The 17,181-nt window shown below is 42.4% G+C and overlaps 1 protein-coding gene across 1 annotated transcript in view; it reads left to right on the top strand.

The window, feature by feature from the left end:
• LOC136319493 (spidroin-1-like) overlaps window positions 1-17,181 on the top strand; it is a 33,047-nt gene that overhangs the window by 12,205 nt on the left and 3,661 nt on the right. Inside the window, exon 2 of the mRNA XM_066252738.1 lies at window positions 4,635-4,699. Coding sequence (XP_066108835.1) covers window positions 4,635-4,699 — 65 coding nt within the window. The remainder of the gene's footprint in view (window positions 1-4,634; window positions 4,700-17,181) is intronic.

The raw sequence follows: 17,181 nt of genomic DNA on the forward strand, positions 1-17,181 counted from the left end.
ATAGAAGAAGACATAGGTACTAAAATCATGGACCTGGGTTTTAAAGAACATTTTATGAACTTGACTCCAATGGCAAGAGAAGTGAAGGCAAAGATAAATGAATGGGACTACATCAGAATAAAAAGTTTTTGCTCAGCAAGAGAAACTGATATCAAAATAAACAGACAGCCAACTAAATGGGAAATGATATTTTCAAACAACAGCTCAGATAAGGGCCTAATATCCAAAATTTACAAAGAACTCATAAAACTCAACAACAAACAAACAAACAATCCAATAAAAAAATGGGAAGAGGACATGAACAGACACTTCTCCCAGGAAGAGATACAAATGGCCAACAGATATATGAAAAGATGCTCAGCTTCATTAGTTATTAGAGAAATGCAAATCAAAACTACAATGAGATACCACCTCACCCCTATTAGATTAGCTATTATCAACAAGACGGGTAATAGCAAATGTTGGAGAGGCTGTGGAGAAAAAGGAACCCTCATTCACTGTTGGTGGGACTGTAAAGTAGTACAACCATTATGGAGGAAAGTATGGTGGTTCCTCAAAAAACTGAAAATAGAACTACCTTATGACCCAGCAATCCCTCTACTGGGTATATACCCCAAAACCTCAGAAACATTGATACGTGAAGACACATGTAGCCCCATGTTCATTGCAGCACTGTTCACAGTGGCCAAGACATGGAAACAACCAAAAAACCCTTCAATAGAAGACTGGATAAAGAAGATGTGGCACATATACACTATGGAATACTACTCAGCCATAAGAAATGATGACATCAGATCATTTACAGCAAAATGGTGGGATCTTGATAACATTATAAGGAGTGAAATAAGTAAATCAGAAAAAAACAAGAACTACATGATTCCATACATTGGTGGAACATAAAAACGAGACTAAGAGACATGGACAAGAGTGTGGTGGTTACCAGGGGTGGGGGGAGGGAGGACAGGGGAGGGAGGGAGAGAGTTAGGGGGAGGGGGAGGGGCACAGAGAACTAGATAGAGGGTGGCGGAGGACAATCTGACTTTGGGCGAGGGGTATGCAACATAATTTAATGACAAAATAACCTAGACATGTTTTCTTTGAATATATGTACCCTGATTTATTAATGTCATCCCATTACCATTAATAAAAATTTATTAAAAAAAAAAAAAAAAGAGTGAGGTAGGGACGGAGGCGGATTTCACGGCAGGTGCATCAGGCGCCCGCCCTGGGCCTCCACTTCTGAAGGGCCCCACAAAACCCCAACTTGACACTTTTTTCTAATGAAGGGGGAGCCTTCACTGGGCCCTTGGGGCCCAATATTTTTTTGTGCGCCCAGGACCTCAACCCACCTTAGTTCGCCTCTGGGTAGGGAACCATCTCTGTTTATTTCTAGGAGTTGGATGTTACACATATTTAAGGAATAATTAATATTTTTCCATTAACTTGAGAAACTATCACTATTCTATTGCTAAATTCCAGTATGCACTTGAAATTACTTCAACAGATGTCACATTAAAATTAATTTAGAAATTATTAACAGTAACATACTGCAGTAAGCCAATATTTGGAAATAAAATAGCAATATACATCTGAATACTCATGAGTCACAGAATATTCAGCATCAACATGAAGAATGCACCAAAAATCATGCTGAGAGATAAATGTTTATCTTTAAATAACTATGCTTAAAAAACCATTACCTGTAATATTAATTAGGAATCTATTTCAGCCTGAACTCTGGTGGCGCAGTGGATTAAGCGTCGACCTGGAACTATGAGTTCGTCGGTTCAAAACCCTGGGCTTGCCTGGTCAAGGCACATATGGGAGTTGATGCTTCCTGCTCCTCCCCCCTTCTCTCTCTCTCTCTGTCTCTCTTCTCTAAAATGAATAAATAAATAAATAAGAATCTATTTCAAGAGATTAGAAAAATATAATGGAAATTAAGTCCAAAAAAATTAGAGGAAAGTAAATAATTATAAGAATAAACATTGATGATGTAGAAATTAAACAGACATTAGAAATGATGAATAACCCCAAAATAGACAGCCCCTAATAAGGCTAACAAGAAATAAAAATGAGAAAAAATTAATAGTATCATAGGATCAGGAATAAAAAGAACATCACGGTAGAGTCTGTAGATAGTAAAGAGATATTAATGACGGTGTACTGTATATAACTTTATATCAACAAATCTGAAAATTTTAAATAAAAAACACATATTCCTAAACAAAAAACATGATTTACCAAAAAGTTACTGTCTGCATTCCAGTAAGTAGTGTAAACCCTACAGAAATTGAGGGTGTGCCACTTTGATACAGTTCTCAGGGTACTAGTGGCCAAGGGCATGCCAATAAAGGAAAAATTATTGTACCTTGAATTCCTCTCCTCAAATAAGCACAGCACTTGAGGTCTCTTTCAGTTGTTGTTTTGGGTTTGTTGTGGTTTTTTTTTTTCTTAATTAAGTGAAGCAGGGAAGCAGAGAGACAGCCTGTTGAATGCACTGGACCGGGGTCCACCCTCAAGCCCTCTACCTGGGGAGGATGCTCTGCCCGTCTGGGGCCGCTGCTCAGATGCTCAGAAACAGAGCCATTATAGCACCTGATGTGAGGCCATGGAGCCATCCTCAGCAATGGGGGCCAACTTTGTTTGAATCATTTGAGCCATGGCTGCAAGAGGAAGGGAGAGAGGGAAAGAGAGAAGGGGGAAGGGTGAGAAGCAGATGGTAGCTTCTGCTGTGTGCCCTGACCAAAATTGAACCTGGGACTTCCACGGACAGCCAATGCTCTGTGGCTGAACAAACTGACCAGGGCCTCTTTCAGTTTTGAAGTCAGCATAGGTCACTCTTGACAACAGTTCTCCAACCCATTTAGTCAGTGACTCGTGAGTCTCTGAACATTGATGGGGCCAGAAGAAGAGAGGGATCTCGTCCAGAGCAGAACAAAGCTCCTGGAGAAGCTAACATGACCCAATCTGTCCAATCCATGGTATGGGCACCAACTGACCATGCAAGTGGAAACGCCTATCAGAATCAAGTTGATCAGATTCACTGCAACACACAGTTGAACAGGCACTGCAGCACCCGTGGTGTTGTGCATTCAGAAATGACCCCAGGAATACCCAGGAATCATAAGTAAACGGGATAGGCAACCCAGGCCCAATGTCATTGTCCTGTGTTGTAGGAACTCATGTCACCCCTGTGGGTTGTTAACTGTGAACTGTGGATGGAGGAGGCATGCATTTTGGCCTGTTCACAGATGACTTGGTTCAATAATTGACTGTTAGGCCTGACCTGTGTTGGCGCAGTGGATAAAGCGTCGACCTGGAAATGCTGAGGTCACCGGTTCAAAACCCTGGGCTTGCCTGGTCAAGGCACATATGGGAGTTGATGCTTCCAGCTCCTCCCCCCTTCTCTCTCTCTGTCTCTCCCTCTCCTCTCTAAAATGAATAAATAAAAAATAAAAAATAAAAATTGACTGTTAATCAAATTGTGGGTTAGAAAAAAGGTAGTATTAAGCGCAGTGGTGAGGAGAAATCTGCTTAATGGGCAGAGTTGACAGAACTATACTTGATCCTGAATGTTTTATGGAAGGGTAAGCATCCTGATGATCTTAAATATTTATACATCACATACATCTGATCAATATTTCCAGGCAGTGAGAGCAGTATGGCTAGTTGGCCAACATGCTGGCAAAACAAGATGGAAAGTGCTTCTGCTACATTAGGTCTGGTGTGTGATGTTTCCATTTATATATTTGGAAACTATTTTGTTTCTCTTTACATGTTCTTTGACCCATTGCTGTCCTGATGTAGTTGACGTGTCTTCTTGTGTCTTCTGGTAGCTCATTGAGTTTCCCTAAAAGAGCTATTTTGAATTCTTTTTTTTAATTTTTTTATTAAATTTAATGCAGTGACATTGATAAATCAGGGTACATATGTTGAGAGAAAACATCTCTAGATTATTTTGACATTTGATTGTGCTGTATACCACTCCCCCAAAGTTAAATTGTCTTCTGTCACCTTCTATCTGGTTTTCTTTGTGCCCCTCCCCTCCCTCAACCCCTCTCTCCTTCTTCACCCCATCCCCCTCCCCCCACTCCCCATCCCTGTTGCCATCACAATCTTGTTCATGTCTCTGAGTCTCATTTCTATGTCCCTTCTATGTATGGATTCATATAGTTCCTAGTTTTTTTTCTGATTTACTTATTTCACTCCGTATAATGTTATCAAAGTCCATCCATGTTGTTGTAAATGATCTGATGTCATCATTTCTTATGGCTGAGTAGTATTCTATAGTATATATGTACCAAAGCTTTTTAATCCACTATTTTGAATTGTTTATCAGGCAATTCATAGATCTTCATGGCTTGGTGTTGGTTGCTGTAAGGTTAATGTGACCCATTGATAGTGCCAAGGTTCCTTGATTTTTTTTATGTTTCTTGCAGTTTTAAACTTCTGCCTTTGCCTTTAAAACAGCAGTCACCTTCTCCAGTCTTGACTTTGGGAGAGAAATACTGGAGACAGATTATCTCAGAACTATTCATACACCTGCTCCGTGCTTCTTACGCCCTCTTGTGGCAGAATTCTTAAGCTTGTATACCTTCTCTGGATCCTGAAAGGCTTACGCCTTTCTTCAGTCTACCCAAAGGTGGCGCTCAAGGTCAAGCCTATGGTTTTTCTCGGGCTTGCAGAACCCAGCCAGGTAGGTATTTTGCCTACGTTTACTAGCCACTTGCCAAAGCCTGAAAAGCGCGTTGGCAGCGTCCGCACAGTTGGGGAAGCGGTGCTCACGCGCACTCTCTCACTTCTCCCTGCCCACCTCACCCCCAAGAGAAATCACAAACCGGGAAGATCTCTCTTGACCCTAAGCTGTGCTTCCTTGGGGACTGGGCTCATGCAGGTCAAATCAAGCTGTTTTCTTCCTCTCTCCAATGCCCCGAACACTCTCTCTCTCTCTCTCTCTCTCTCTCTCTCTCTCTCTCTCTCTCTCTCTCTCTTTAATCCAACAGTGCATTGGAACCTCTCCTCTGGAAACCTGAACTTCCACAAAGATTCTTCTTGTCCATTGGTGATTTCTGAGACTGTTTTTTAGGGGCTGCAAGACCACAGCCAAGAGATTCACAGGCCACTGCGGGACCCACAACTGGTCTATGTGTCTGTTACCTGACACACAGGTGGGGGAGACTCCTCCCAACTCCATGGGTGCTGGATCCCATGGTGCCCACAAAAGCACTTTTGCATGTGTGCGTGGATACCAACTTAACGTTGCGGAGGGGCAGACAAAACATCTTGTTCCAGCATGATGCTCACGTCACCTTCTGAAAACTGACTTGGGGCCAGTCTGCCTAACAGTGTTGTGGGGAAGGTGAACGGAAAGAGCAGAGGGAAGACTTTGTGAGGTCGGGCAGAAAAAAAATCCAAGATCTAGGAATGACCTGCGGGCATGGCCACCGCTGACTGTTTTAGCCACAGGTGGTCTACAGGAAGCAATGAAGATCACAGTAGGCCCTAGTCATTTGAGTCTGCAGTAGAGCGTTGGCCCAGAGTGTGGAAGTCCCAGGTTCGATTCCTGGTCAGGGCACAGGAATCTGCTTCTCCACCTATATGCCATGTCTCTCTCTCCCCTCCTCTCCTGCAGCCATGGCTCAAATACTTTAAGAAAAGTTGACCCTGGGCTCCATGGCCTCACCTCAGGTGCTAAAATAGCTCGGTCTCTGAGCAACGGAGCAGCAGCCCCAGATGCGTGGAGAATTGTCCTGATAAAGGACTTCTCAGGTAGATACCAGTCGGGGTGTATGCAGCAATCTGTCTCTGCTTCCCTGCTTCTCACTTAATTTTTAAAAAAAAACACACACATACACATAAAAACCATAGTAAAATGAACCCAAGGAGGGGATGAAATGAAAATTCAATACACTTATTCCTTTTCATATTATATTTTACATTATAAAGATTTATTCATTCAAAAAATATTTATTAAGCACTAACTATCTGTCAGACACTGTCCTAGGCACTTCAGAATACATGGAGCTCATATTTAATGATAGTACAGCCTTGGTGTAAAACAGAAAATACTGAATCTTGTAGGGAAGAATAAAACATTCCATCACTCAACCATTAAAAGACAGCTAGTATTAACTTTTCATTGCATTTTTTTGTTCACTTTTTGCTATGCCTATACTCACCCATCTATATGTGTAAAGTTTGAGAATTTTATTGTGCCCTTGATTTACATAATGCTATATAATTCATAAAAGGATATGAAATTATCAAACCTTCTTCATAAAAATTGCCAAATGACTTTCTAGAAATTGTATTTGTCAATGGTATGAGCATTATTACGGGTTTAAAATCACCAGGATTTGGTATATATTGATTAGATGTATGTGTGTGACAGAGAGACAAAAGTGAGAGAAAAAAGCAAAAGAAACAATTTTCAGATTTCTGACTTGTTCTACTAGTGCGTAGTTGTAGGTATTAATAACCAAGACTATAATCTCAGTTAGAGGAGTGAATTTGATGTCCAGAAGATGCGGCTTTGAAGCACCCCTAGGGCACCCCAGCAGAGCCTCCTGCCTGGTGCTGAACATCACTGTCTGGGCTGGAGATGTAGGTCTGGGTGTATATAAAGCAAGACCAAGGGTGAGGTCACCTAGCGAGAGTGTGTGGAGTTAGAGAAGGACAGAAGCTGAGCTCCAGGCAACTTGTACTGTCCCCAAAACTTGGCCTTGGACTTCCCAGTCTTGGGGCGTCTGGGATGGCTAGGGTGTTTCTAGGACAGTCTAGAGATTCTATCTACTCTAGCATGCCCCTAAGATGGCTCTAGAGTTCCCTGATTGTCATGCCTTGGGTTCAGCCCTAATAAAATGGGTGGGTGGGGTCAGAAGTTGAGGGATAGATATTCGGTGTTTATTTCCTCTCCTCCCCTCTCCCTCCACACACACATACATTCATTGAATTTAACTTAGATTTTCCATATGAGGATTTTAAATCATTTTAGAAAAAAATAAGAAAAAATTATGTATTGGAATTTTAGTAACAGCACCGAGACGTCTCAAAATTATGTATAGAATAGAACTTCAGGAGTTAGGTCTTGGCCTGGTTAGAGTGTCATCTCCATACGCCAAGGCTGTGGGTTCAACTCCCTGTCAGGGCCCACACAAGAATCAACCAATGAATGCATAAATAAATACATAAATAAATAAAACAAATTGATGTTTGTCTCCCTACAATCAATTAAAAAATACACACACATATAATACTAATATATCTATATGTACATATACACACACACATATATAAATACTAAAAAAAAGCCGCAAGACTTTAAGAGTCTTGGCAACAGAATAAAAAACTCACATTTTGGTATCCTGACCTTCAGATTTCAAATGAATCATTCTTAAAAGAGTGTGGTTGAAAAACATTTTTATATACTGTCCAATGTTTTCACTGTGCTTAGAGGGACAAATAGCATAGAGTATATTGACTCCATCTTCCTGGAAGGGGAAGTCTTGCATTCATTTTGTTTCTTAAAAAATGTTGCATAAAAATATTATTCATTTTGAGTTCTGAGTTTGGGTCCCCTCTTAAATTTGTCACCTCAGGCAAGTGCCTCCCTTAGGCCACTCTAGTTTTTGGCCCTGTTTGGAAGTCATCTTAGAGTCTAGAATAATTTTAAAAATCAATCCAAAAAGGAGAAAGAGCCTGACCTGTGGTGGCGCAGTGGATAAAGCGTCAACCTGGAAACACTGAGGTTGCCGGTTCAAAACCCTGGCTTGCCTGGTCAAGGCACATATGGGAGTTGATGCTTCCTGCTCCTCCCCCTTCTCTCTCTCTCTCTCCCCCTCCTCTCTAAAATAAAATAAAAAAAGAAAAAAAAACTATCACAAAAAGGAGAAAGAAGTAACACAGAACAGTAAGACAAACAGAAAACATAGTACTAACATAATAAATTGAATCCAAAACATACTAGAATGACATTAAAAATAATGGACAGTGGTGCTCAAATATTAAGAGGTCAAGGAGCCCTGGCCAGGTGGCTTAGTGGATAAAAGCGTCATCCAGGCACAAAGGGTCATGAATTTAATTCCGGGTCAGGGCATGTAGGAGAAGTAATCAACGAGTGCACAAGTAAATGGAAATACTAAGTGGCACTATGAGTTGATGCTTCCCTCTCTCTCTCTTTCAAAACACAATGCAAAATTAAAGTTAAAAAAAAAAAGAGGTCAAGGAAAAGAGGAAGATCCGCAGAAATTCCAAGGAGGTTCCAGTGAGTTCCAAGATTGCAAGAAAAGTTAAAAATAAATGAATAAAAGCAGCAGCTGTACTCAGACCTCAAAGGACCCTTTGACAATAACAACATTCTGGAGTATCTCCAACTTCCAGGAGAATAGCAACCTTTTCCACACCCAGAGGTTATTACAATTTCAGATTGTTGTACCAAGATGGGACCAGAGCTGAACTTGAACACTCAAGATCTGACAGCTGCTTGGCACCACAATGCTGAGAGGGAAACTTCTGGGCCTGGGGTGTCATTCCTTGCTTAGCCTGCTTGGGTCTGCTGTCCCTGGCCATGGTCCTGCCTTCTTCCCCAGCTCCACCAGATGGTTGAGTAACTCCCTACTTTGGAGCGTGCAAGCCCGCATTCCATGACTCCTGTCTGAGTCACCATCCACAAGCCAGGAGGCTACTAAGTAACTGCTCTCAAGTACACATTCCTGTCCTGAGCCTCGCATGTGCTCTGAAGGAAGAAAAGGAGGGAATAATAATCTTAATAATGTTGTCAGTTTCTTATCTGTGGCATATTTAAAATATTGCTTGCCCCTGGAAAACATCTGGACTTGTCATAATCCTTTTTTTTAATCTTGTTGCAACTGGTTTCATTAGGGACATCTTCAAGTTTCAGTTCCTTTGGGCAGTCACAAAGAAAATCTCAATTTTAATCCATAAATAGCTTTTAAAAAATCCAACAGGGAGCAACATAAACCTTATACTGAGCCATAATAATAAGGTGACCAATCGTGCTCCTTTAGAGAACACAATCCTTCTTTTGTCCCTCGAAAAGTATCCTCCTACATGTCCTCCTTTTTGATATTGAAAGACTAATCTGTAAATGTCCATATTCAATCAATGCAGAGTCGATCCATTGCATGTGATGTGACGTATTTGTATCTAAATGAGTAGATTTTTTCTTACAATTATTAAAAGTTAATAGGCATGTAAGTATAATTACAATATAAAGTATTACAAATGTTTTTATTATGCATTTATCATATTATAGTGTATTATTGTTGCAATGAATAAAATGTTTTTTTATTTACGATATTGTTTTCATCAATTTATTTTTGTCCTTCTTTTCACTGTAAAATACTTGGTCACCTTAATAATAAGGAACTTCATTTACTGAAAGCTTACTACCTAGCAGACATGCTCTGATATTAAGAGGTCAAGGAGCCTGAGGACTCCTGGAGCACTGATGTCACAGTTCAATCTGGTGTCAGGACATCTAATCTAAGTGCTTTCCATGTGTTATCTCACTTACTCCCCACAACAACACTATTTTAAAGGTAAAGAAATGGAAGTTTAATGAAGTTAAACAATTTGCCCAAAGTCACCCAGCTAGTAAGTTGAACAAATACTTAAATACAGGCTAGCTTTCAAACCGAACTCTTGACTACCATGGTGTCTCGTTCCCTCTGTTGCCTTGAAACATAGAAAAGGGCACCACTGAGGTGGCCAGAACTATCGGTAAAGTCTCCTTAAGTTTGAAGAATCGTATTAACTCCAGAGAACATCTATAAATTTCATTATTATTAACTGACACAAAATGTACACCACAGAAGTGAAGAACCATATGACTTCACTTATATGTAGGATATAAAACTGAAAGCAACAAGTAAATAAGAAAAACAAACACGAACTCATAGACACAGACAACAGCATGGTAGTTACCAGACGGATCGGGTTGGGAGGGAAGGTAGTAAGGGCTACAGAGGGTCAAATACACAGTGACGGCAGAAGATGTAACTGTAGGGGGTGGGCACACAATGCAATATACAGATGATGCATCATAGAACGGTACACTTAAAACCTAATAATCTTATTAACCCGTGTCACCCGAATAAACTTAGTTTTTAAAAAATCTGCACCACAGAGAACTATGCATGGACACCGACTTCACTCTCCTGTCACCTGTCCTTGTAGGTACCTGGTTACTGACTGCTTCTGGAGGGAACACGATGCCCCTCAGACTGCTATCGTATATCTCGGTTACCAACTTTGCTGGTCCTGTTGATGCTACTGTGACATTTAAAATATTTTCCTTTCTCCTCCGTGGTTGGCCGCTCCTAAGGCTGACTGCTCCCAGTGATCACACCTCCTCGGTGTCTGCCATTGACTGCGGCTATACCTGGTGACTTGCTTCTAACAAATAGGATGTAGCAAATGTGGCAGAATGTCACTTAGATTCTGCTACAAGAAGATTTGACTTCTGTCTTGCTCACTTTTTTTTTTCTCTCTCAGACAGACTCAGCTGTCAGACCCTGCGGTGAACCCCACATGGAGGAAGAGCTTGCAAAGAAACTTAGGTCCTCAGTCTAACAGCTCAGGAGGAACTGGCCTCTGTCAACAGTTACTTACCATGGCTGTGGAAGCACATCTTCCCCCACTGAGGCTTGAGATGACAGCAGTCCTGGCTGACATCTTGATTGAAAACTTGTGAAAGACCCTGACAACCTAGGTAAGTGACATCCATGTTTCTGACCTGCAGAAACTGTGAAATAATAATATTGTTCTAAGCCACTACATTTTGGAATAACTTGTTACACAGCCTTAAATACTAATATATCTTCTAATCTCAAACATACACTCCTTTTTTTTTAACATACACTCCTAAGAGCATACAATGCATTAATCTTTTCAGTAATAATAGGTGTCCTTCCTCCTATCTAAGGCTCATTCATTGACCTATCCCCTCAAACTCTTCTCTAGTCTCTTTCTCTCTTACATAGTTAACCTCTTTTTCTCCTATATTTTTATTATTTTCTACTAAGTCCTTCCCTGACAGTATTTCAATTGCTTATGTCACTTTTATCCAAAAACACAACACCTCAGCCCCACTTTTCAAAGCTGCTGTATTCACTGCTTTCCACGATAGAATGCTTTACTGAGAGAGTGCTACAGAATGTTTCTGCTTGTAAACATCTGTAGGGCGCTCATGTGTGGCGTTAAGGCTCTTAGACCCCTCAGAGTTCTGGAGGGTTTTCAAGATCTCAGAAGCGTGATTTGCCCAAGCATGGAGACCGCTTAGCACTTGGAAGAGCAGGGCTAATCTTCTGGGTGTTTTTATTTTGTGGTTGTTGAATAAACCAATCGCTAGATAGCTTCAATGTTCATTTTGGGGTGGCAGCACAAAAATATTCACAGGATCCCAGAACCGGTGCTTTTCAGGTCCCTCTCACAGTCCCACCAGTTAGCAGAGGACCTATGTTCTAGCAGCCGGCGATTCTGGTAGCAGAGAACAACGTTGACATCCGCCTGCCTGAGTTTCTCTTGCATAAACAATGTCTACTTTTCCAAAGCAGTTCAGTGTCACACGGGAGGTTGCATCACAGTATCTCCACCCCACTTTTGCAAGGGGCTGCCATTTGCTGATTTGAACGGAAGGGTGCTTTTCTCCGAGAGTCCCAAACAACATTTCTGCTTATAAACATCTGCACCGTGCTTTCCAGCCTTTCTCTTGCAAAAACACAGTCAACTCCTGCAAAGCAGTTCAGTGTCACAAGGGAGGCTGTGTCACAGTATCTCTGCCACACATTTGCAAGGGGTTGCTATATACTGCTTTCAACTTTAGGGTGTTTTGGCCTGACCTGTGGTGGCGCAGTGGATAAAGGGTCGACCTGGAAATGCTGAGGTTGCCGGTTCGAAACCCTGGGCTTGCCTGGTCAAGGCACATATGGGAGTTGATGCTTCCAGCTCCTCCCCCCCTTCTCTCTCTCTGTCTCTCCCTTTCCTCTCTAAAATGAAAAAAAAAAAAAAAAAAAAAAAAAAAAAAACTTTAGGGTGTTTTACTCAGAGTCCGAAAGAACATTTCTGCTTGTAAAGATCTGGAAGGTGCCTGCCTGCTTTTCGCTTACAAAAACACCGTCTACTCTTCCATATCAGTTCAGAGTCACAGTGCAAGTGTAAGTCACAGTATCTCTGCCCCACTCTTGCAAGGTACTGTTATTCACTGCTCTCCATGTTAGGGTGCTTTACTAGAGAGTGCCAAAGGACGTTTATGCTTGTAAACATCTGCACGGTGCTTGTGTGTGGCATTTCGGCTCTTAGCACCACTCACTGTTCTGGAGGGTCTTCCAAGGTCTCAGAAGCGTGATTTGCCTGAGCTCGGGGACTGCTTAGCACTTGCGTGAGCAGGGCAAAACTCATGGGTGATTTCGTTTTGTAGTTGTTTAATAAACCAATCATTGCTAGATAGCTCCAATGTTCGTTTTGGGTTGGCAGCATAAAAATTTTATCTTTATCCTAACACCAGAGCTTTCTAGGTCCCTCTCACAGTCCCACCAATTAGCATAGGACCTCTGTGCCGGGACGTGGCGCTTTTGGTGGCAGAGAACAACATTGACATCCGTCTGCCAGAGTTTCTCTTGCAAAACACGGTCTACTCCTCCAAAGCAGTTCAGTGTCACAGGGAAGGCTTAGTCACAGTATCTCCACCCCACTTTTGCAAGCTGCTGATATTCACTGCTCTCCACATTAGGGTGCTTTACTGAGAGAGTGCCAAGGAACGTTTCTGCTTGTAAACATCTGCACGGTGCTCCTGTGTGGCATTTAAGCTCTTAGCATCATTCAGTTTTCTGGAAGGTCTTTTAAGTTCTTAGAAGCGTGATTTGCCCGAGCAGGGGGATCGCTTAGCACTTGTGTTAGCAGGGCTAAACTCCTGGGTTATTTCATTTTGTGGTTGTTTAATAAACCAATCGCTAGATAGCTCCAATGTTCGTTTTGGGTTGGCAGCACGAAGATATTTCTCAGGATGCTAACTCTGGAGCTTTCTAGGTCCCTCTCACAGTCCCACCAGTTAGCATAGGACCTCTGTGCTGGGACGTGGTGCTTTTAATGGCTGAGAACAACATTGACATCCGCCGGAGTTTCTCTTGCAAAACACCGTCTACTCCTCCAAAGCAATTCAGTGTCACACAGGAGGCCGAGTCGCCGAATCTCCACCCCACATTTTAAGGGGCTGCTACTTGCTGCTTTGAAAGGCAGTGTGCTTTACTCAGAGAGTCCAAAACAATGTTTCTGCTTGGAAAGTTCTGCACGGTGCCTGCCTGCGTTTTTCTTGCAGAAACACCGTCTACTCCTCACAAGCAGTTCAGTGTCACTCGGGAGGCTGTGTCACAGTATTACCGCCCCACATTTGCAAGCTGCTGCTATTGGCTGAATTCCAAGGTTACATGTTTACTGAAAGGGTCCGAGAAAACATGTCTGCTTGTATATATCTGCACGATGCTGGTGCTCGTATGTGGCTTTTGGGCCCTTAGCACCACTTTGTGTCCTGGAGGGTCTTTCAAGGTCTCAGAAGTGTGATTTGCCCGAACACACGGGCCGCTTAGCTCTTGCTTCAGCAACACTAACCTCCTGGGTATTTTTATTTTGTGGTTGTTGAATAAACCAATCTCTATGGTCGTTTTCCGTTTTCCGGTGGCAGCACAAGGAATTTCTCAATATGCTGAAACTGGTGCTTTTCAGGTCCCTCTCACAGTTCCACCAGTTAGTGAGGCAATTTGTGTGAGGAGTTGGCTCTATTGCTGGCAGAGAACAGAAATTTTTTTTCTTTTTTTCTTTTTTTGCATGATAGTGTTTTTCTTGACACAGCACTCACTGCTTACTGGTTCAAAGAGGTTCAATCTCAGTGTCCGTGTGCTTAGTTTTCATATCTCAGTTGTACGTTCTTCTGCAGCACCTATTAACAGTTCCAAAAATTGGGAATATTGCTCAGAGCCTTAGAGGAAACTTTTCTAGTTTGGAAGATCTGTTTTTGTTGTTGTTGTTGTTGTTGTTTTGCTCCAGTGTTGCTTTCTGTTTCTGACATCATCACTTCCTTGGCGTCTTTTTTTGGTGGAAGAACCTTGATTTGCACCGAGGTGGAGATTCATTATCTATTTTACTGCTTGTCCTGATCAGTCTTACATGTCTTTTAGAAAGTGTGTGTGTGTGTGTGTGTGTGTGTGTGTGTGTATACACACCTATCAGGCTGATATCTTTAACTATAACTCTGTTGTTACAAAATTTCTTTAGTGAAATAATACTTTTGTTTCTGTCTGGGGTTTGTGGCACAGCTCTACTAAAAGTCTTGTAATTTTCTGATAGGAATGTCTACTCAGAGCTGCTAAATCTCTTTAAATTTTCTTTGTGATAGGAGCATCTTTTGATCCAATGGGGTTATCATTGGTGGACCTTTGGCTGTGATTTGTCTTCAGAAAGAAGAATCCAAAATTAGAAGCTTGGGGGTCTAAGCCCCACCCCTTTAGGGTTAGACCCCCATGAGCTGTCTCTAGGAATCTATGAAAGAGCAGCACTGACCTTCCCACTGGGCCAGTTGCTTAGGGCCCCAATACTTTTAGGGGCCCACAAAATTGTTTCAATTTCTTTTGAAATCAGAAGAGAAAAAATCAATCCTAGATCAAAGAAAATGTTTAATGACATGTTTAGAATCCAGTGCAGCCATACAACATTTTTAAAATATTTATTTATTTATTTATTTATTTTAGAGAGGAGAGAAAGAGGAGGGGGGAGGGGTAGGAAGCATCAGCTCCCATATGTGCCTTGACCAGGCAGTTCTGGGGATCCGAACTGGTGACCTCTGTGTTTCCAGGTTGATGCTTTATCCACTGCTCCACCACAGGTCAGGCAATCATACAACTGTTTTTCCTTTAATGGCTCAAAGGGCTCAGGAAGGCAAACTGTGCTGAAAGTTTATGAAGATTATAACACAGTCATGTAAGAGCAGGGAAGCTTCAAGCTCCCCATCTTGGAACCTCCATGATACCAAAGGCCCAGCACAGGAGGAAGCCAGGTGCTTTAGTCTGAGCGAGCCCAAAGCAGAAGATAAGAGCAGGAGCGGGGGTGATGCAAACTGTGCCTGTGCCTGCCAATGTCATGGTATTAAGGAAAGAGTGGCCATTGGGACACTACAAAATAGAGTCACTTTAATGAAGCTGCTAAAATGATTAATATTATGAAGGTTGAGGCATGAGGAAAGGCATATTCTTGTTCTAACTAGCCTGGGAACTTACAATTTTGAATTCTCTCATCCTGCATCAATGCCTGGGTATACATCTAAACATATATCTCAAACCTCCAGATAACCCTCTGATTACCCCTCGAAAGACTCAAGTATCCATACCACCTGATCACCCCCTCATCACCACCACCAGAGACTCATAATTACAGACCACATGCTATCCACCTGACATCTGTTATCCAAACACTGAATATGACCAGACCTCCTGGAGCCCATCTTCTGGACCACCTGGCATCTGGCATCCTGACTGCCTGACATCTGCCTGATAACCATCCTGGGCCATCCTAGGACTGGGAAGCAGGACTGATCACTCTCAAAGACATGTTTTCTACTGTAAGAACACTCAGCTTTCCTTTCCTCTTTGGAACACTTTTGGGGTTTTCCTATCTGGGTTCCCAGTTTGCAACCACATGACCCTTGAATAAATTCTTACCATTTCTTTCTAGCAAAGCCTCAGGACACTTTTTGAGTTCATTGGACAATATCAAAACCTGGATTTAAATTGCAGTTTCGGTCATAACCATAATGTGATCTTTTTTTTTTCTTTTTTTGTTTAACAGAGAGAGGGATAGACAGTTACAAACAGACAGGAACGGAGAGGTGAGAAGCATCAATCATCAGTTTTTCATTGCACATTGCAACACCCTAATTGTTCATTGATTGCTTTCTCATACGTGCCTTGACCGCGGGCCTCCAGCAGACCAAGTAACCTCTTGCTCGAGCCAGCGAGCCTGGGCTCAAGCTGGTGAGCTTTTTGCTCAAACCAGATGAGCCCTCACTCAAGCTGGCGACCTCGGGGTCTTGAACCTGGGTTTTCCGCATCCCAGTCTGATGCTCTATCCACTGCGCCACCGCCTGGTCAGGCCATAAATGTGATCTTAATCTACCAGTCTGGAATTTTCTGAGCAACACCAATAAAATAATCGGTCATGTTGGCCCTCTTAATCCCCCATAGGCAAAAGAGGCAATCTGCATGATAAAACCCTCAATAAAACTCTTGTCATTCCCTTTCCCCAAAAAAGAAAACAACCTGGTCTTAAAATACTTTTTCTTGGCCCTGGGCCCGGTAGCTAAGTGGGTTAGAGGGTCACCTGGTTACACCAAGGTGGGGGTGGGGTGGGGTGGGGTAGGGGGGTTGGATCCCCAGTGAGGACATCGACAAGAAACATCCAATGAATGCATAAATAGGCAGAACAACAAATTGATGTTTCCTTTCTCTGCCTCTCTCCTCTTTCTAAAATGATTAAATAAAATCTAAAAAAAATCCCTCTTTAAAAAAAAAGAAAGAAAAGTTAAATGGCATAGATCTAGAAGATAGAAGATGTCATAAGAAATGCTTTTATTTTATTTGACGAAGAAGCAAGTGGCACCTATCAGAAAGATAACCTGAGAAGGCTACTGACAACAATGGGACATCGGTTTCTAGACAAGGAAGTGGATGAGCTATACAGAGAGGCACCTATTGACAAGAAGAAATTTCAATTACACTGACTTCACATGTATCTTTAAACATGGAGAAAAGACAGAGATGACTGAGAAGAGCTCCAAATTCCAGCCTAATGTTTCTTTCACTGCTTGGGCTTTTTTTTTTTTTTTTTTTTTTTTTTCTGAAGCTGGAAACAGGGAGAGACAGTCAGACAGACTCCCGCATGCGCCCGACTGGGATCCACCTGGCACGCCCACCAGAGGCTACGCTCTGCCCACCAGGGGGCGATGCTCCGCCCCTCCGGGGGGTTGCTCTGTCGCGACCAGAGCCACTCTAGCGCCTGGGGCAGAGGCCAAGGAGCCATCCCCAGCGCCCAGGCCATCTTTGCTCCAATAGAGCCTCAGCTGCGGGAAGGGAAGAGAGAGACAGAGAGGAAGGAGGGGGGGAGTGGAGAAAC

Source organism: Saccopteryx bilineata, chromosome 1 (assembly GCF_036850765.1).
Source record: "Saccopteryx bilineata isolate mSacBil1 chromosome 1, mSacBil1_pri_phased_curated, whole genome shotgun sequence".
NCBI lineage: Eukaryota > Metazoa > Chordata > Mammalia > Chiroptera > Emballonuridae > Saccopteryx > Saccopteryx bilineata.